This window comes from Giraffa tippelskirchi, chromosome 2, assembly GCF_054371585.1.
Source record: "Giraffa tippelskirchi isolate mGirTip1 chromosome 2, T2T-mGirTip1v1.2.pri, whole genome shotgun sequence".
Lineage (NCBI taxonomy): Eukaryota > Metazoa > Chordata > Mammalia > Artiodactyla > Giraffidae > Giraffa > Giraffa tippelskirchi.
In genome coordinates, this window is record NC_137276.1 from 168773387 (window position 1) to 168794310 (window position 20924).

The 20924-nt window shown below is 35.4% G+C and overlaps 1 protein-coding gene across 12 annotated transcripts in view; it reads left to right on the forward strand.

Annotated features, from left to right (window-relative positions):
* The first annotated feature begins 2837 nt into the window (after positions 1-2837).
* The window catches only part of POLQ (DNA polymerase theta), a 107672-nt gene continuing 89585 nt past the window's right edge, over positions 2838-20924 (forward strand). For 10 of the 12 annotated variants that reach the window (XR_014077333.1, XR_014077332.1, XR_014077335.1 and 7 more), the window contains exons 1-6: positions 2838-3121; positions 3579-3758; positions 5925-6055; positions 7534-7690; positions 9110-9218; positions 18023-18242. Coding sequence is in view for 5 of the 12 variants with exons in the window: in XM_081571851.1 (XP_081427977.1) it covers positions 2941-3121; positions 3579-3758; positions 5925-6055; positions 7534-7690; positions 9110-9218; positions 18023-18242 (978 nt within the window). In the remaining 7 variants the exon portion in view is untranslated. Of the gene's footprint in view, positions 3122-3578; positions 3759-5924; positions 6056-6931; positions 7028-7533; positions 7691-9109; positions 9219-18022; positions 18243-20924 lie in introns of all 12 variants that reach the window. The other 2 variants (XM_081571853.1, XM_081571854.1) reach the window with 2 other exon arrangements.

Below are 20924 nucleotides of genomic sequence, written 5' to 3' on the forward strand. Positions count from 1 at the left end.
CTGAATGTTGAGCTTTAAGCCAACTTTTTCACTCTCCTTTTTCACTTTCATCAAGATGCCCTTTAGTTCTTCTTCACTTTCTGCCATAAGGGTGGTGTCATCTGCATATGTGAGGTTATTGATATTTCTCCTGGCAATCTTGATTCCACCTTGTGCTTCCTCCAGCCCAGCGTTTCTCATGATGTACTCTGCATGTAGGTTAAATAAGCAGGGTTACAATATACAGCCTTGACATACTCCTTTTCCTATTTGGAACCAGTCTGTTGTTCCATGTCCAGTTCTAACTGTTGCTTCCTGACCTGCATACAGGTTTCTCAAGTGTATTAATTAGCATTAATTATTATGGTAACAGCACACAAAATATTTAACATTTTTGAGAAATAAACTTCTCTTTTCTAAGAGCTTTAAAAATATTTGTTTTTAATTGATTCATAATTGCTTTACAATATTGGTTTGATTTCTGTCGTACAACATGAATTAACCATAGGTGTTTGTATGTCCCCTCTGTCTTGAATTTTCTAAGAGTTTTTTAAATTAGAAATTTATGTTGAATGTTTGAAATAAACCATAAATTTTAAAATATTCTCTAGGCTTTTCAGAAAGATGACACAAATCATGTCTTTCAATTTTTTCCAAGTTATTTTTCTCACTTGATCATAGTTCACCTAATAAGAGTAGCATAACTTTGTGACAGATTTTTTTTGTTCATTCTTTTTACATTAAAGTGCTGGATTTATATTGGGAGCAATATTAGAACATTTATATAACATTTTCTCTGAACAGTACTTGTATGTGGTGAGGACTGTTCTAAGCACTTTACACCTATTAACTTAGTGCTCATAATAACCAAATATTAATAGTTGTTACTCTTATTAGCTCCATTATAAAGAAAGAAAATGAAGAAAGAAGTCGCTCAGTTGTGTCTGACTCTTTGTGACCCCATGGACTGTAGCCTACCAGGCTCCTCTGTCCATGGGATTTTCCAGGCAAGAGTACTGGAGTGGGTTGCCATTCCCTTCTCCAGGGGATCTTCCCGACCCAGGGATCAAACCTGGGTATCCTGCATTGCAGGCAGATGCTTTACCTTCTGAGCCACCAGGGAAGCCCCATCTTCATCATATAGATGAGGAAAAGGAATCTCAAAGAGTTATGCAAGGATCACTCAGCTACTAAGTCTTCAAACACAGACTGACTGGCTTCAAAGTTACATTCTGGACCCCTATGCTACACTGCATTTCAGAAAGATCTTCCATGACTACATCTAAATTCAGTTCAGTTCAGTTGCTCAGTCGTGTCCAACTCTTTGCGGCCCCATAGACTGCAGCATTCCAGGCTTTCCTGTCCATCACCAACTCAGAGCTTATTCAAACTCATGTCCATCGAGTTGGTGATGCCATCCAACCATCTCATCCTCTGTTGTCCCCTTCTCCTCTCACTTTCAATCTTTCGCAGCAGATTTAACATCTAAATTAGGATCCCTTTTATTTGATAGTACTCTTTTTTTTTCCTCCTGTAAGTTAGTACAATTTAAAATTATCAATTAATTTTTCAATTAGTTTAATATCTGTCTCCTTTAGTCTCTTTCTCTTTGAGAGCAGGAACCATTTCTTGCCATTTCCCTGTATATACCCAGTGCCTAACACAGTAGACTCAATAGTAGATGTTCAGTAACTAGTTGAGTAAATGAATGGAAGCATAAAAGGTAACTAAGAAAAATGTTTTCTTCATGGAGTAATGACTCCATTGTGTGGAATTTGAGAATATTGTCCAAAAAAATATCTTTTTTTTTTTTTTTTAACAAGATAGGTTTCATAGCATTGATTCTCCTATTTCCTGGGCTTGTATTAGATAGAGGCTTTGCTGTTGTTTGACTGGTCTTTTTGAGATTTTTAGAGCTATAGGAAAGCACCGCCTCTTCAAGCCAGGCTTTCCCTTACTAGATTTGCTTGCTGAAATGAATTGTGTAATTAGGTGAATAGCAGGTATCAGCTTAAGTCCAGAGCTCGCTTGATTCTACCTTGCAAAAAGGTAAAGCATAGATCCATTAATAAGCTCTTGGTTCTGAATGATCACTCTGGCACATCCAGAGCCCCTTCCATGCAGCGTTCTACTATCTAAGAGGTCTGTCGTGGCAGTACCGTACTCACCATCACATATTCCTTCCAGTGTATAATGACTAAAATAGAAATTGTGTACAGAAATAGACTCTGCCCTACAATCACACACCAGGAGAGAGTAAATTGCACTCCATTCTAAATCCTAAATTTTACTGGTATAATGTTTTGCACATATTGTTGTTCAGTGGCCAAGTCGTGTCCCACTCCCTGCCACCTCATCCCTGTCCTTCACTATTCCCTGGAGTTTGTTCAAATTAGTCGATGATGCCATCTAATCATCTCATCTTTTGTTGACTTCTTTATCCTGCATCAGGGTGTTTTCCAATGAGTCAGCTCTTCGCACATACAACCTGTAATAATTATTTTTAAAATACCAATATGTTAAATAGAACTACGTCTCTAATCTACCTATTATGGGCAGTTCATTTTATGAAGTTAGTATAACCTTGCTATTTAAACTAGAAATGGACAAAAAGAAAAGTAAAAATTTTAAGCCAGTATGATTATAGTTGGAGGTTATATATACCGAGCCTGTTTTTTCCCCCGTTTAATCTAGGTCCAACTCTGTTTCTATTACACTAACCATCAACAAGAGAGACGCAGGAGGTCTAAACCTAGCGAGAGCCGCTCCTTCCCCAAGATTTTATGGTCCTCGGGTTACTCTCGCCACTGGGAACTCTATGGTCCCGGGGCGGGCTGGGAGGCCCGCGTTTTAAAACCGTGGCGGGAAGATGGCGGCCGCGTTGGTCGCCCCTGTCAGTTTTTCCCGAGCGGGAGGGTGCTGGGACTCTGCGTTTTCCTGAATGGCAGAGAAGATTTCGCGATGAATATAACGCGCTGGAGTGGGAAACAGCGACGTTCAGCATCAGACTTAGACTCCTCTTTGGGAAGCGGCGTTGACAGCAGTGACAGCCCCTTGCTTCTTTCCGGGCCGGTGCTGAGCCCACCTCCGGGCCTGGGACGCAGCTTGAAGGATCGCGGGCGCCGGCCGGCCGGAGCTACAGGTACTCCCACGCACTCCGTGGGCAGCTCAGCCGGGCTACTGGTCGCGAGGTGTCCTTTCGGCGCGGAGCTCGCTCGTTTGCAGGGCCCGCTCGGCTCCTACTCCCTTTCTGTTTGTGACTCCGGCCCTGAGCGGCATGTCACTTTCTGTTGACAAGGAAGAGCTTTTAGTCCTTGTTCAGAGACCTTCTGGTATTAGTCTTCAAGTGGTTTCTGGGTTTTTATTTTTTCGACATTTATTTACAGAAACAACTTACTAGATGGCCAAATCGCATCACCTGTAAGGGATTCACGCCTAATAATGCCCGTACTCCTTAGAGATACTTATATTGGATGTGTTTTATGGCAGGCTATATATAACACGTAGGAATTCCAAAACTCAGTGGAAGGCTAATTGCTGAAGTCTTAACGTTAACACTAACGACGTCCTTCCTTTTTTTTTGTTTTTTTCCCTAAAAGGGGAATGCAAGCAGACGTTTCCTGATGATCAAATAGACAAGCTGCTGCTGGCAAATTGGGGACTTCCTACAGCGGTTCTGGAGAAATATCACAGTTTTGGTGTAAAAAGGATGTTTGAATGGCAGGCAGAGTGCCTTTTGCTTGGACAAGTCCTGGAAGGAAAGAATTTAGTCTATTCAGGTATTCAAATTTGTGCAAATTAATTTCTGTACCATTTTTAAGACATTATGAATGTAAAGAATGCTCTACTGAGGTAAGGCAGTTGAAATTTATAACTAGAGAAAGTCTTAAAATATATGAAAAGCAGAGTTTCATCATATGCATACCTAAGTTATGAAAATCCCATTATATGGTGGGGTGGGTAAAAATAAAACCCCTACAGTTTAAAGGGGGTTATCTGTTTGCCTTTCCTCTCAACAAACATACATCCCAGTGTGAGCATGCAGTATGAGATGTAAATGTGTTCTTCCCACAGTTGATCTCAGTTGCCTTTCAGTGTGTGAACATTTTACAATACATATCTATTTATAAGTTGACCTGCTCATACAGGTGTGTATAGCATAATATACTATGTATATATGTGCGTGTAATAATATACCTTATGAAAGGTTATATGGGCTTTGAAGAGTAGTTTTGACTTATAAAACTTTTAACCATCTGTCTTTAGAATACTGACTTTAGAATCTAATCACTTGGTAAGATGTACTTGGTTTGTATCAGTTTTCTCCGAAGTTGTGAGTTATCCAGATTTTTCATTATGGCTGCCAAAAATAGCTAGGAAATTTACTATTAACAGATATAAATTCTCAATGGTTATGATGAGTTTGAATAAACTCCGGGAGATAGTGAAGGACAGGGAAGCTTGGTGTGTTGCAGGTCCCGAGGTCCCGAAGAGTGTGACACGACTTGGTGACTGAACAAGATACAGGTTCAGGCTATTTACTGGCTACGTAACCTTGCAGATTACTTGAGAGAGAGAGGGAGTGAGAGCGCACACAGAAAGCATGAGTGCCTGGTTGTGGGCTTAGAAAAGTTTTTGACACATAGGAAATACTCTGTAACTGCTAGTGGCAGTTAGTGGTAGTTGTAGAATGCCCTGACATTTGCAATTGCTTAAATACTTGGGTGTCATTCATAACTCTGGTCACCAACTTGCATAAATTTATCACCGGGTCCAGTGTCTGTTACCTCAAATATCTTGATTCTGACCAATACTGTTTGTTGTTGGGTGCATTACCTAGTTTACTATCATCTTCTAGATAATGCAATAGCTTTGTAACTAGTTAATCTTTTCCTTCTGCTCTTCCTTTGCTTCTGCAGCCAGAGTGAGCTCTGTAAAGTACAATTATGAATTTGTCACTCCTTTTCACGTTCACCTAACTCACTAATCACTCTCCATTGTTTTCAGGATAAATTTCTTACATGGTAAGATTATAAAACATTTTTTCTTGTGTCACTTTCATGTCTCTTTTATTCCCCTACTTGTGGCAACCTATTCCAGTATTCTTGCCTGGGAAATCCCATGGACAGAGGAGCCTGGCAGGGCTACAGTCCATGGGGTCGCAAGAGTCAGACACGACTGACCGACTAAACCTACCTACCTACTTGTACTTTTTGCTTCAGACATTAAATTACCATCTTCTGAATATACCAGGTTTTCCTTTAGACCTTTGCACATGCTGTTTTTTCTGCTTGAGATTCCTTTCTTTTTCCCTTTTTCGCTCCTTTGAAGTTCTGTTTCCTTTCCATAAATCCTTACAGCTCTTCTCCTTCAACGTTTATCATAGCTTCTATCACAATGTATTTAAGCTGTTTATTTCCTCACAGCAGGGCTTTTAACTATTCAGCACTTAAAGGATCTTTACGTGTAAGCTAGGTACTCAGTAATATTCATCATTTATTGCTGATATAAAGATTTATTTGTCTCTATTTTCATTGGGCAAGTATTCAGAAAGCTGTGTTAAAGTTGGGCATTTCAGGGTTATAAAGGTTTCAAATGATAGGTGGTGGCGGTTTAGTTGCTAAGGTTGTGTTCTACTCTTGCAACCCCGTGGACTAATCCTCCAGTCTCCTCTCTTCATGGGATTTCCCAGGTAAAATACTGGAGCGGGTTGCCATTCCCTCCTCCAGGGGATCTTCCCAACCCAGGGATCAAACCCACATCTCCTGCATTGGCAGGTGGGTCCTTTACCACTGAGCCACCAGGGAAGCCCTAATGATAGTTTGTTGTTGTTGTCCAGTTAGCCTTGGGCATTTGGTCACTGGATATGATTTAAAGCATTTATTAATACACTGTATCAAATATTACTCACTTTTGTGATGATCTTGTGGAATAACATCTTTTAGCTCCTACAAGTGCTGGGAAGACTCTGGTTGCTGAGCTACTTATTTTGAAGCGGGTCTTGGAAATGCGGAAGAAAGCTCTTTTTATTCTGCCCTTTGTCTCTGTGGCTAAAGAGAAGAAATACTATCTCCAGGTAATTTTTTTTTTTTTTTTTACGAAGTTTGAAATTGTGAAAGGCCTATTATTGGTAGCTTTGGCTTTACTCATTTGAAATAGAATTGTAAAAGTGATTGGAAAATAAAATTTCTTTTATTGCATCTCAATCCATGGGGTTACAAGAGAGTAGTACATGACTTAGCAACTAAATGCCAACAATATAGCTTTAAAAGTTGACCATTTATGAGAGGAAACTTTAAAATTACTGCATAAAAGAGAAAGGACAGTTAAATCAAGAGTAATTGGTGAAAACTATATAAAAACTTACAAATATTCCTCAGAAAATAGAGTGCTTTAATTAGCTTATAAATGTGCAGATTAAGAATCAACATCTTAAGTGAATAGTAGGACTAAGCTGACGCATGGAAAGGAAGTATGTTTGAGGAAGCATATCCCATCCTAATTGAGGGAATATTTGGGAACATTAGAGGATGAAGAACAAGATCCATTGGTGCTTATGTACAGCTCCAGTTGTGTGTTCTGTTCTGCTATTCTGCAAAAATGAATAGTAGCAGTATACATTTGTGTGATACGTGGTCTTTAAGGCAATTTCACAAGTATAATACTTCATTAAATAAAATAAAATTTATTCTGATTTCTGCAGTGAAAAAATGTGCTTTTGGAATGTCAAGATTATTGTACTGGTAATCCAAAAAATCTGAGTTCTAGTCCCAGTTTTGCCACTGACTGTGTCTTCAGGCCAGACATGTAATACGCTGGATTAAATTTTTCATTGGTAAAATGAAACTATAGGATTAACTATGGGTTAACTCAGTAAATACTCAGAAACATTTTATTGAATGAATAGCTCTAAAATTCAGTGGTTCTATAAATTTTTTTAACGTTATTTCAGAGACCAAATAGCCAACAAAGCTGGTTCTACATGGTAACATCTTTTCAACTTAGACCAAAGTAGGAAAATGATGTAAGGATCCTTTTTATTGAGAAGGTATGTTAGTTAAAAGTTAAGCTAAAAACAAAAAACAAAAACCCACTGCATTTGATTTTTGAAATCCTTTCTTTTGTTATATAAAAAAACTAGTTTTTAGAGAGATAATGAAAATATTTTCCTCATGAAGTATAAATTTGTTTCTGAACATATTATTACATTAGTGTTAAAGAAAGAACTAGTTTCTTGCTTGTTTATTAGATAAATATGTTAGTGCTTAAGGTAATTTTTGTTTTCTTCTGTAAGGCTCTTCTATAAGGAGCTCATAGAACTCATTAAGCATGCCATTTTATTCAGCTCTGTCTTACTAGAAAATCTCTGTACTGAGTTTTGTCAATTCTAAATCTTATTTTTAGTGTTTGATTCTAAAAGGAACCAGTGTGCCCTGACCAGGAATAAGTAACAGTTGTCTGATAAAAATCTTTTGATACTTATATCTATGCTTGGGGAAAGAACCAATTCAATATTCATAAATTTTCAACTCTTTTCCGTTTTACTCAAATCAGAGTCTATTTCAGGAAGTAGGAATAAAAGTAGATGGTTATATGGGCAGTACCTCTCCAACAAGGCATTTCTCTTCTTTGGATATTGCTGTCTGCACAATTGAGAGAGCCAATGGTCTGATCAATCGCCTCATAGAGGAAAATAAGATGGATCTTTTAGGTAAGGAAATAAGTGTATACTTTCTCTGTTTTTGATAGAATGGAGTGGAGCTATTATGATTTCTGTATATCTTATGTTTTATTCTAATGTCTGTCATCTTCTGGAGGTAGGAATTGGCATCGATAATGTTAGGAACTCTGTTAAAAAAAGTTTTGCATCCTGCTGATGTTATTGACTCTACTTACTTATATTTTTGCACTTTACAAAACATAAAGATTATCTTTGAGTCCTCAAGACATTTCTCATTGCTTCTTTCCTGACTAAAATTTACCAGGAATAGAAGGAAATATATTCGATCTCTGCAATTAGTGTATATGTATTCATCATCATATTCTGGTACTATGGTATCTGGATCAGGCCTGGACCCAGAGACTACCATTTAGCAGGCAGATGGTAGGGAGCTACAGAAATTAGCACTGTATTTGAGCTTGGGACTGTTCTGTCTTAATCCTTTTTTTTTTTTTAACCACTTGGGAAAGCTTACTCTGTAGAGGTAGCAACAGGAAGAGAATGGTTTTAACAGCAGTGGAAATTGCAAGAATATCAGTTAGTTATTCATGTTATCTTGGTGAACTCAAATGGTAAAATTAGGGTAGGATAGAGGTGGGGAGTGAAATAAAAAATTAGTTAGACATGGGCTTTGCTCTATCAAGCTTAGAGAGAGGAATCACATTCATCAGTTTGTATCAGAATTGTCAGATTGTTTTGTATCAGGTTAAGTGTTATATCCAGTACACTTAGCACAGTGCCTGGCACACTAAATAGAATAAGTATTTTTTGGATGGATGAATGAATGAATTCTGAAATAACTCATCATACAATATGATTTTGAAATAGCTTACTGAAGAAGAACATCATGTGTCATTAGGAAATAGTCTGAAAGATCTGTATTTTCGTAGGGGGATTTGGGCTGGCTCAGAGGACACCAGTGCACACGTAAATTAAAATGTTTAATTAAATGAGGCATTGGTTGATAACTAGATTTTTGGTAATTCTTGAGCATTATTCCAAGTACATAGACTAGTTTCTCCAAGTAGAGGAGAAGGGAATTATTATATTTATGTTTGATAGTAGGGTGAGTCACTAGTCTACCATAATCAAACAAAAACATCCCCTTAAAATCATTTATTGCTTCTTGATCTGATTCTGTTTTCTTATGCACTTGCTAACGTCAGTATGGTTTCTCTGGTTGTTTTCCCCGTAGAAAAGTCAATCCACTGAGTAATTTTCAAGGATGTCTTTGATTTTCTTTGTACATGTATTTTACAAGGTTGCCAATTAAGAAGCATCTGAATTTTGTATTACCTGCAAAGTACTGTGATAACAAGTATTTATAGTACAAGATTAAGATACTCAGTCCTTCAAAATTCTTAGAATTGTGAGATTCTATAAAACCTAGTATCTGGAAAATCTCTTTAGGAATGGTGGTTGTGGATGAATTACATATGCTGGGAGACTCTCACCGAGGGTATCTGCTGGAGCTTTTGCTGACCAAGATTTGCTATATTACTCAGAAATCAGCATCTTGGTAAGTACTTGAAATAGTTAAGTTCTTGAGAGTCCAAACAATGTTGAGAAAGTGCAAAAGTGTTTAATAAATAGATGTTAAATACATAAAATGAGGGTAATACTTATTTAGAACAAACTCGTACAAAAGTTTATTTTTTTTCGAAAAGAAGTACTTAAGTCTGGGAGTGATTTTAGATTATTTTGGTAGAATAATTTGATTATTTTCTAAAATGAAAACATTCTTAAATTTTTGCTCACATTTATGGTATTTTTAAAATCCAGTTTTTGTATTGTTAACTATACACACATCTTATGTAAGTAGTCAATGCTAATTATGAAAAATAGCATTTCTTTGTCCCCTACTTCCAAAGGTACCTATTTTCAACTCCTACTGCTTTTTAAAAATTTGACTTACAGTGATATCTCTAAACATAGTTACTTAAGTTTTTAGTTTTACACATTATATATTGACTTTACTATGGAAAATGAAGATCTAGCTCTTTTTTATATTCTTTACTCACCCCACCCAATTTCCTCCTCTACGCTCCTTAGTTTTTCTTTATCCTCTGATTATATTCCCATTCTCCAGATATGTTTATGTCCTAATTTTGCTTAATTCAATACTCAGTGTTACCCTATTATGACTGTATAAGGGCCATTATCAATGAGCCATGTGGTATTATTATTTTTACTTTCTAGATAACTTTTTGTTTTCTCTGAAATTAATAAATGTCTTTTCTTTGATGGCTTAGTTTTCTATGAACTTATCACTGATTCATCTCCAGCTTCTTCCCACTTTTGTAAATTTCCATCCAATATGTTTCAACACATTTGCTATTCTGCCAAATTCATTTTCTTGAAGAAGTTTCTCCTAAAGTCTCCTGGGTTGTTCCAACTTAGTCTATCTATGTGCTGATAGCAGTTATAAAATCTCTTTTTGTTAGTATCATTCATTCCCATAGCTGTTTGCTTGAGTCACAGACCCCTTTTTTGTGATCACATATATTTCTCTTGATTTACTTTCCAGTTTTAGTGGGGATATCTTACAGGAAGTTCTACTTTATTTAAGTGTATAGGCTATAATGGGTATAAATTTTTAAAAAATTAGCATCTCTGAAAATGCCTTACAATTATTTCATAGATTTTCCAGGTACAAAAGTCAAGAAAATCTAAATACTATTCTAATACTAATAAAATCTAAATACTTTTCTTTCAGAGTTTTTAAGATAGTACTTTGTTTTTCTCATTACTGTTGAGAAATCCAGTACCATGCTTATCCTTCATTCTTTTTATAAATTTAAAAAATTTTCTCTGAAAGGTTTTAAGACCTCCTTTTTTTCCTGAGTATTGTGAAATATCACTGATGTATCTTTGTGTTGGGTTTGTTTTCTAACATTGGGGCGGGTACTCAGTAGATGCTTTTAATCTAGGAGTTCTTGTCTTTCAGTTTGTGAGACTTCAACACATCTTGTACAGTAGGCGAGAAACATACAGATTATCATCTATATCCCAAATTAGTAGTGATATAGAAGATATGACTAATACAATCAGCAAATTTGACCTGATGGATATGTGTAGAATAATTACAAAAGATAAGCAGGATATATATTCTTTTTAGTTACATATGAAACATTTATAAAAAAAATCTGTATGCTGAAACAAATATGTTAAAGGATTTAAGCTATTTAAAATATAACCTATGACAGCAGTCCAATTAAGCCAGAAGTAAGTATAAGAAAAACATAACTAAAAGATACCCACATGTCTAGACATTAATAGACACATTTTGACCCATTTTGGAGTTAAAAAAAATAATCACAAAAGAAACAGGAAGATAGTTTGGAATTGGAGTATAATAAAAATACCTCCTAATAATCACAAATATATAATATGTATTATATATTATGTATAATATATGTATTATATAATATATGTATATATATATGTATATGTATACATATATATGTATTATAATATATATGTATTATATATGTATTATAATATATATTATAATATATATTAATATTATAATATATATAACATCCATTATATATTATATTATAATATATTATTATATTTAATATATTAATATTATTAATATATTAATTATTAATATTATATATTAATATATAATATATGTATTATAATATATGTTAATATTATAATATAATATATATAATATACATTATATATTATATATAATATACATTATATATTATATAGTATATATATTATAATATATTATTATATTATTTATAATATAATATATTATGTATAATATAATATATTTAAAAAAATAATCACAAAAGAAACAGGAAGATAGTTTGGAATTGGAGTATAATAAAAATACCTCCTAATAAAATGTGTGAAATGCAGCTAGAATTGTTTTTAAAGGGAAATTGACAATATAGAGTGTGTATATTATTAAAGAAGAGAGATTGGAAAATTAATGACTTATCCATCTCTAAAACTTAAAAAAAGAGTAGTAAAATAGTCTTACAGAGAGTGGAAGGAAGTGAATAAGAAAGACCAGAGTAAAAATGAATGAAAGAGGAAAGTCATCCTGAACATTAAAAAAAATCTACAAATCAATGAGAAAAACTAATATATCTAATTATATAATATATAATCTAATATATATATAATATAAAATTATAATATACATTATATATAATAATTATATATTATATATAATATTATCTATTTATTTGTAATATTTATATTATTATAATATATTAATATATGTAATATATTAATATATATTATTATATAGTATACATAATTTATAATATATATGAACATATATATTATATGTATATTATATATATTTATATATAATTATATATATTATAATATATAAATATATAATATATATTATAAATATAATAAATATATATAATAAATATAAATATATAGTATATGTTATATACTATATATCATAATATAATATATATTATATATCATATATATCATATATATTATATATTATATATTATATATTATGTATTATATTGTGTATATATTATGTATATATTATATATACAATGTGTAATATATATATTATAATATATTTATTATATATAATATATATTATATATTATTATATATATAATATATAACATATATATATTATATATAATATATGCTTATAAATAATATATTATATATAATATATATAATATATATTATATATTATGTATATATTTTGTATATATGTATATATTATGTATATATAATGTATATATAATATAATACATGTATATATTATGTATATATAACATATAATATAATACATTATATAATATATAATGTATATTATATATTATATATTATGTATAATATGTATTATATATTATGTATAATATATGTAATATGTAGATATATATAATATATAATATAATATATGTAATATATTATATATATTATGTATTGTATATTATATATACTATAGATATATAATATGTACAATATATTATACATATTATATATAATATAATATATATATTATGTTATATATTTATATTATAGTTATATAAGTATATATAATATGTTATATTATATAGTATATAAAATATACTATATTATATATAATATAAAAGTATATATATATTATATATAATATAATATTCAATGGGTAAGGAATAATGAGATAATGAAAAAACAAAAATAAGCAAGTGGGACCTAATTAAACTCAAAAGCTTTGAACAACAAAGAAAACCATAGACAAAATGAAAAGTCACAGAATGGAAGAAAATATTTGAGAACGAAGTGACTGACATGGGTTTAATCTCCAAAATAGATAGCTCATGCAGCTCAATACCATAAAAACAACAACCCAATCAAAAAATGAGCAAAAGATCTAAATAGACATTTCTACAAAGAAGATCAGTGGAACAGATTAGAAAGCCCAGAAATGAGCCCTTACTAATTGTTTTTTTGAGTTATCTGTTTTGTTTATTGATTGATTGATTTTTGTTCTGGGTCTTTGTTGTGGCACATGGGCTGTTTGTTCCTGCATGCAGACTTCTAGTTATGGTGGCTTCTCCTGTTGCAGAGCGTGGGCTCTAGAGCATGGGCAATGAGCTCATATTTATATGGGAAATTAACCTATGACATAGGCAAGAATATACAATGGAGAAAAGACAGCCTTTTCAGTAAATAGTGTTGGTAAAACTGGACTCCTCTCACACCATGCACAAAAATACATTCAAAATGGATTAAAGACTTAAGACCTGAAACTATAAAACTTCTGGAAGAGAACATAGGCAGTATGCTCTTTGTGTTTGTGAATGTCCAGGAGTCTCTGGCGGAGGTGTTGGTTGGCGGTGGCCTGCCGCAGGATTAGGGCACTGAGTGTAACAGTGCCTGCATGGGACCTTTTGAAGGAGGTCTCCGTTATCTTCATTACCTCCACCATAGTTTGGCCTCAGGTCAAATAACAGAGAGGGAACAGAGCCCTGCCCTCCAACAGAAAATTGGAATAAAGATTTACTGAGCATGGCCCCACCCATCAAAACAAGACCCAATTTACCCCTCAGTCAGTCTCTCCCATCAGGAAGCTTCCCTAAGCCTCTTATCCTTCTCCATCAGAGGGCAGATGGACTGAAAACCACAATCACAGAAAACTAACCAATCTGATCACATGGACCACACACAGCCTTGTCTAACTCAATGAAACTGTGAGCCATACCTTGTAGAGCCACCCAAGATGGACGGGTCATGGTGGAGAGTTCTGACAAAACATGGTCTACTGGAGAAGGGAATGGCAAACCACTTCAGTATTCTTGCCTTGAGAACCCTGTGAACAGTATGAAAAGGCAAAAAGATAGGACATTGAAAGATGAACTCCCCAGGTTCCTAAATGCCCAATATGCTACTGGAGATTAGTGGGGAACTAACTCCAGAAAGAATGAAGAGAAAGTCAAAGCAAAAACGACGCCCAATTGTGGATGTGACTGGTGATGGAAGTAAGGTCCGATGCTGTAAAGAGCAATATTGCATAATAACCTGGAATGTTAGGTCCATGAATCAAGGCAAATTGGAAGTGGTCAAACAGGAGATGGCAAGAGTGAACATCGACGTTTTAGGAATCAGTGAACTGAAATGGACTGGAATGGGTGAATTTAACTCAGGTGACCATTATATCTGGGCAAGAGTACCTTAGAAGAAATGGAGTAGCCATCATAGTCAACAAGAGTCCGAAATGCAGTACTTGGATGCAATCTCAAAAACGACAGAATGACCTCTGGTTGTTTTGAAGGCAAATCATTTAATATCAGTAATTCAAGTCTATGCCCCGACCAATAATGCTGAAGAAGCTGAAGTTGAATGGTTCTATGAAGACCTACAAGACCTTCTAGAACTAACACTCAAAAGAGATGTCCTTTTCATTATAGGGGATGGAATGCAAAAGTAGGAAGTCAAGAAATACCCGGAATAATGGGCAAATTTGGCCTTGGAGTACAGAATGAAGCAGATCAAAGGCTAACAGAGTTTGGCCAAGAGAACTCACTGGTCGTAGCAAACACCCTCTTCCAACAACACAAGACAAGACTCTACACATGGACATCACCAGATGGTCAATCCTGAAATCAGATTGATTATATTCTTTGCAGCCAAAGATGGAGAAGCTTTATACAGTCAGCAAAAACAAGACCAGGAGCTGACTGTGACTCACATCATGAACTCCTTATTGCCAAATTCAGACTGAAATTGAAGAAAGTAGGGAAAACCACTAGACCACTCAAGTATGACCTAAATCAAATCACTTACGACTATACAGTGGAAGTGACAAATAGGTTCAAGGGATTAAATCTGATAGAGTGCCTGAAAAACTATGGATGGAGGTTCATGACATTGTACAGGAGGCTGTAATCAGTACCATCCCCAAGAAAAGAAATGCAAAAAGGCAAAATGGTTGTCTGAGGAGGCCTTACAAACAGCTATGAAAAGAAGAGAAGTGAAAGGCAAAGGAGAAAAGGAAAGATATACCCATTTGAATGCAGAGTTCCAAAGAATGGCAAGGAGAGATGAGAAAGCATTCCTCAGTGATCAGTGCAAAGAAATAGAGGAAAACAACAGAATGGGAAAGACTAGAGATCTCTTCAAGAAAATCAGAGATACCAAGGGAACATTTCATGCAAAGATGGGATCAATAAAAGACAGAAATGGTATGGACCTAACAGAAGCAGAAGATATTAGGAAGAAGTGGCAAGAATACACAGAAGAACTATGCAAAAAAGATCTTCACGACTCAGATAATCATGATGATGTGATCACTCACCTAGAGCCAGACAACCTGGAATGCGAAGTCAAGTGGGCCTTAGCATCACTACGAACAAAGCTAGTGGAGGTTAAGGAATACCAGTTGAGCTCTTTCAAATCCTAAAAGACGATGCTTTGAAAGTGTTGCACTCAATATGCCAGCAAATTTGGAAAACTTGGAGGCCACAGGACTGGAAAAGGTCAGTTTTCATTCCGATCCCAAAGAAAGGCAGTGCCAAAGAATGCTCAAACTACTGTACAATTGCAGTCATCTCACACACTAGCAAATTAATGCTCAAAATTCTCCAAGCCAGGCTTCAACAGTACGTGAACCGTGAACTTCCAGATGTTCAGGCTGGATTTAGAAAAAGCAGAGGAACCAGAGATCAAATTGCCAACATCCATTGGATCATTGAAAAAGGAAGAGAGTTCCAGAAAAACATCTGCTTTATATGCCAAAGCCTTTGACTGTGTGGATCACAACAAACTGTGGAAAGTTCTTAAAGAGATGGGAATACCAGACCACCTGACCTGCCTCCTGAGATATCTGAATGCAGGTCAAGAAGCAACAGTTAGAACTGGACATGGAACAACAGACTGGTTCCAAATTGGGAAAGGAGTACATCAAGGCTGTATATTGTCACCCTGCTTATTTAACTTATATGCAGAGCACATCATGAGAAATGTTGAGCTGGATGAAGCACAAGGTGGAATCAAGATTACCAGGAGAAATATCAGTAACCTCAGATATGCAGATGACACCAACCTTAGGGCAGAAAGTGAAGAAGAACTAAAGAGCCTCTTGATGAAAGTGAGAAAGTTGGCTTAAAACTCAGCATTCAGGAAACTAAGATCATGGCATCCAGTCCCATCACTTCATGGCAAATAGATGGGGAAACAGTGGAAGCAGTGTCAGACTTTATTTTTTGGGGTTCCAAAATCACTGCAAATGGTGACTGCAGCCATGAAATTAAGAGACATTTGCTCCTTGGAAGAAAAGCTATGACTAACCTAGACAGCTTATTAAAAAGCAGAGACATTACTTTGCCAACAAAGGTCCGTCTAGTCAAAGCTGTGGTTTTTCAAGTAATCATGTATGGATGTGAGGGCTGGACTATAAAGAAAGCTGAGCTCCGAAGAATTGATGCTTTTTAACTGTGGTGTTGGAGGAGAATCTTGAGAGTCCCTTGGACAGCAAGGAGATCCAACCAGTCCATCCTAAAGGCAATCAGTCCTGAATATTGATTGGAAGGCCTGATGCTGAAGCTGAAACTCCAATACTTTGGCCCCCTGATGCGAAGTACTGACTCCTTAGAAAAGACCCTGATGCTGGGAAAGATTGAAGGTGGAAGGAGAAGGGGATGACAGAGGATGAGATGGTTAGATGGCATCACCGACTCAATGGACTTGAGTTTGAGTAAACTCCGGGAGTTGGTGATGGACAGGGAGGCCTGACGTGCTGCAGTCCATGGGGTTGCAAAGAGTCGGACATGAGTGAGTTACTGAACTGACTGAACTGATGCTCTTTGATGTTGATTTTTATCAACATAATATTTTTAGGATATGTTTCCTCAGGCAAGGGAAAGAAAAGTAAAAATAAGCAAGTGGGATTATGTCAAGCTATAATAAAAAGTTTTGCACAGTGAAGGAAACTTTCAGCAAAACGAAAAGGCTGTATACTGAATGAACGATCTTTGCAAATGATGTATCCCATAAGGCATTAATATCCAGGATATATGAAGAACTCATATAACTCAACATAAAAAAAATCTGGTTAAGAAATGGACAGAGGGTATGAATAGACATTTTTCCAAAGAAGACATACAGATGGTCAACAGGCACATGAGAAGTTGCTCTCCATCACTAATCCTTAGTGAATGACAAGTCAAAACCCTGAGATACCACCGCACATCTGTCAGCATGACTTATCAAAATAGACATCAAAAGACAAATGTGTCAAGGATGTGGAGAAAAGGGAAACCTTGTGCACTTTTGGTGGGAATATAAATTGGTACAGCCACTATGGGGAAACAGTATGGCAAACAGTATGGCAATTCTTCAAAATATTAAACACAGGACTGCCATATGATCCAGCAATTCTACTCTTGGGTGTTTATCTGAAGAAAACAAAAACACTTGAAAAAGATGTGTGCACACCTAGGTTTAATGCAGCATTATTTACAATAGCTAAGATATGGAAGCAACCTAAGTGCCCATCAATAGATGAATGGTATATTTATATGTAGTGAAATATTATTCAGCCATAAGAAAGAAGGAAATTCTGCCATTTGCTACAACATGGATGGACATGGAGGTTAGGACAGAGAAAGACAAATACAGTATGATTTTATTTATATATGTAATCTAAAAAAAGAACAAACAGTAGTTTGACATTAATAAAATTGAATATAATATATGGCCCAACAGTTTTACTCCTAGGTATATACTCTATAGAAATTTATGCACATTTGTACCAAATGACATGCCAAGAATATTGTTAGCACTATTTGAAATTAATACTAAATGTCTTTTAACATCATTTTCATTTATTTTTCGCAGCCAGGCAGATTTAGTCATTCCTTTGTCTAATGCCGTGCAGATTGTTGGCATGAGTGCTACTCTTCCAAATTTGGAGCTTGTGGCTTCCTGGTTGAATGCTGAACTCTACCACACTGACTTTCGCCCTGTACCACTGCTGGAATCCGTAAAAATTGGAAATTCAATTTATGACTCTTCAATGAAGCTTGTGAGGGAATTTCAACCCATGCTGCAAGTGAAGGTAAGTCATTTTTTGTTCAGTTGCTAAGTCATGTCCAACTCTTGTGACCCCAGGGACTGCAGCATGCCAGGCTTCCCTGTCCTTCATTGTCTCCCATAGTTTGCTCAAACTCATGTCCATTGAATTGGTGATGCCATCCAACCATCTCATTCTCTGTTGCCCCCTTCTCCTGCCTTCCATGTTTCCCATCATCAGGGTCTTTTCCAATAGATCAGCTCTTTGCCTCAGGTGGCCAGTGTATTGGAGCTTCAGCGTCAGTTCTTCCAATGAATATTCAGAGTTGATTTCCTTTAGGATTGACTGGTTTGATCTCCTTGCTGTCCAAGTTTCTCTCCAGAGTCTTCTCCAGCACCACAATTCAAAAGCATCAACTCTTCGGTGCTCAACCTTCTTTATGGTCCAGCTCTCACGTGTGTACATGACTACTGGAAAAACCGTAGCTTTGACTATACGGACCTTTGTTGGCAAAGTGATGTCTCTGCTTTTTTTTTTAATTTATTTTTTTATTGAAGGATAATTACTTTACAGAATTTTGTTGTTTTCTGTCAAACCTCAACATGAATCAGCCATTGGTATAAATATCCCCTCCCTTTTGAACCTCCCTCCCATCTCCCTTCCCATTCCACCCCTCTAGGTTGATACACTGTCTAGGTTTGTCATAGCTTTTCTCCCAAGGAGCAAGCATCTTTTAATTTCATGTCTGTGGTCACTGTCCACAGTAATTTTTTTACCACCTGTACTATTGTGTTTGATTGCATTTTCTAGCAACTTGTTAACAATTTTTGAGTTAAGCTGGAGGTTGCAAAGTGGCTGGATGTGCCTTACATATCCATTAGAAGGATTCCTGTTGTTAACCTAGTTGGTTTCATGAAAGAATTGGTGATGTTGTTGACAGAGGAAATGTAGTTGTCTTCAATTTAAATATAATCATTTCCTATAAGTGCAAGTAATAAAATTTTGTAGATTTTTCTTTTTAACTGGGAAAGATTTTCTTATGGCTTTGTTTACATTAATGTGGAAAATTGACCTTTTATTAAGTGATATATTTACAATATGTGCTCTGCTTGATTGCTTCAGTTGTGTTTGACTCTTTGTGACCCCATGTATATGATAATAGAAAAAACATTTTTGGGGGTCAGAAAGACCTATTTCTGATACCTTATATAGGGATACTTGATATGGCTGTGATAATAGTTGAATCACATAACTTCTCCATAGTATCTTCATCTATAAAATGGGATATAATATTTGTCTTTAGTGTTTTAAGAATGAAATTTGATTTTAAAAAATTGCCTAGCATCTAGAAAGTGGTTGATAAATACACTTTAAAACATTTAGTTCAGAGTATTTTTCTAGGCCTAATTCTTCAGTCCTGAAGTTAAAGGACTGAATCTGGTATGCTGCTGCTGGTATGAGGCATCTATTTTTAATGCAGATCTGTGCCTCTGAATACTGAAATAGTTAAGGATAAGTTTAGAACTGGAAATAGGACTAAATTCCTGTGTTTTAGTACCCTCATAGGTGTATTTGTAGCTTCTGCATGCCTGGTATTTAATGTTATTTAGTTGCTTTGCTCTGTACTCCCAAATTTCATTTGACTGTGCCTTGGTTACCTCAATAAATATATCAGTAAACAAAGTCATTTATTCTCCTGTTAATCTTCATCATTACCATGTCTCTGCCTCCACCCTATTTAAATCAGTTTCAACTCTTACTTGGATCTATGCTTAAATCAAAAGCTAATCATCTAGTTAAAATGAACATCAGATCATGTAACCATTCTTCTCAAAAATTTGTGATGGTTCCCATTTCATGTGGAATGAAGTCAACATCTTTAAAGTAGCCTACAAGCCATATATGATCTGTCCCACTCCTTTACCCTGACTTCAGTTTCTATATTCCTTACTTCCTCCATAGCCTCTTTGCTATTCTGTATAATATGCCAAGAAATCTCCCACTTCAGATTCTGTTTATATGGAATACTTTCCCCTCTAGGCATCAGTAGGGTTTACTCTTTGACCTTTGGACCTTTACTCAAAAGTCACTTTCTCAGACCTTCCCTGGCCACTTTATTGAAATTACAGTGTTCTCTCATTCCTGGTTTCTGTTTTCCCTGTTTTATTTCTCTCCTTTGCACTTTGAGCATATTTTTTGTTTTACTTATCTTGTTTTTATTTGTTTCTTCCTACTAGAGTAGAAACGTTCTGAGGGCAGAGCTTCTTTTCTGCTTTATTCTCCATCCCCAGTGCCTTGAATAATATATGTACGTGCTAAGTTGCTTCAGTATTGTCTGACACTCTTGTGACCCCATGGACTGTAGCCCGCCAAGGCTCCCCTGTCATGGGATTCTCCAGGCAAGAATAGTGGAGTGGGTTGCCATTCCCTTCTCCAGGCGATCGTCCTGACCCAGGGATCTAACCTGCGCCTCTTACATACCCTGCATTGGCAGGCTGGTTCGTTACCACTAGTGCCACCTGGAAAGCCCATGATAATATATGGCACCCAGTAAATAATTGCTTAATGAGTGAATGTATTGATGAATTAATATAGTTACACACACCAGCCTTCCAGTTTTGGTCACCACTGGAGTGTTTACAAATGCTGTTTGTTCTGCTTGAAATGGGTTCCCTGTTCCTTAGGTACCTTTTATTAAGATAATGTTTCTCCTTCTTCATCAGTTTC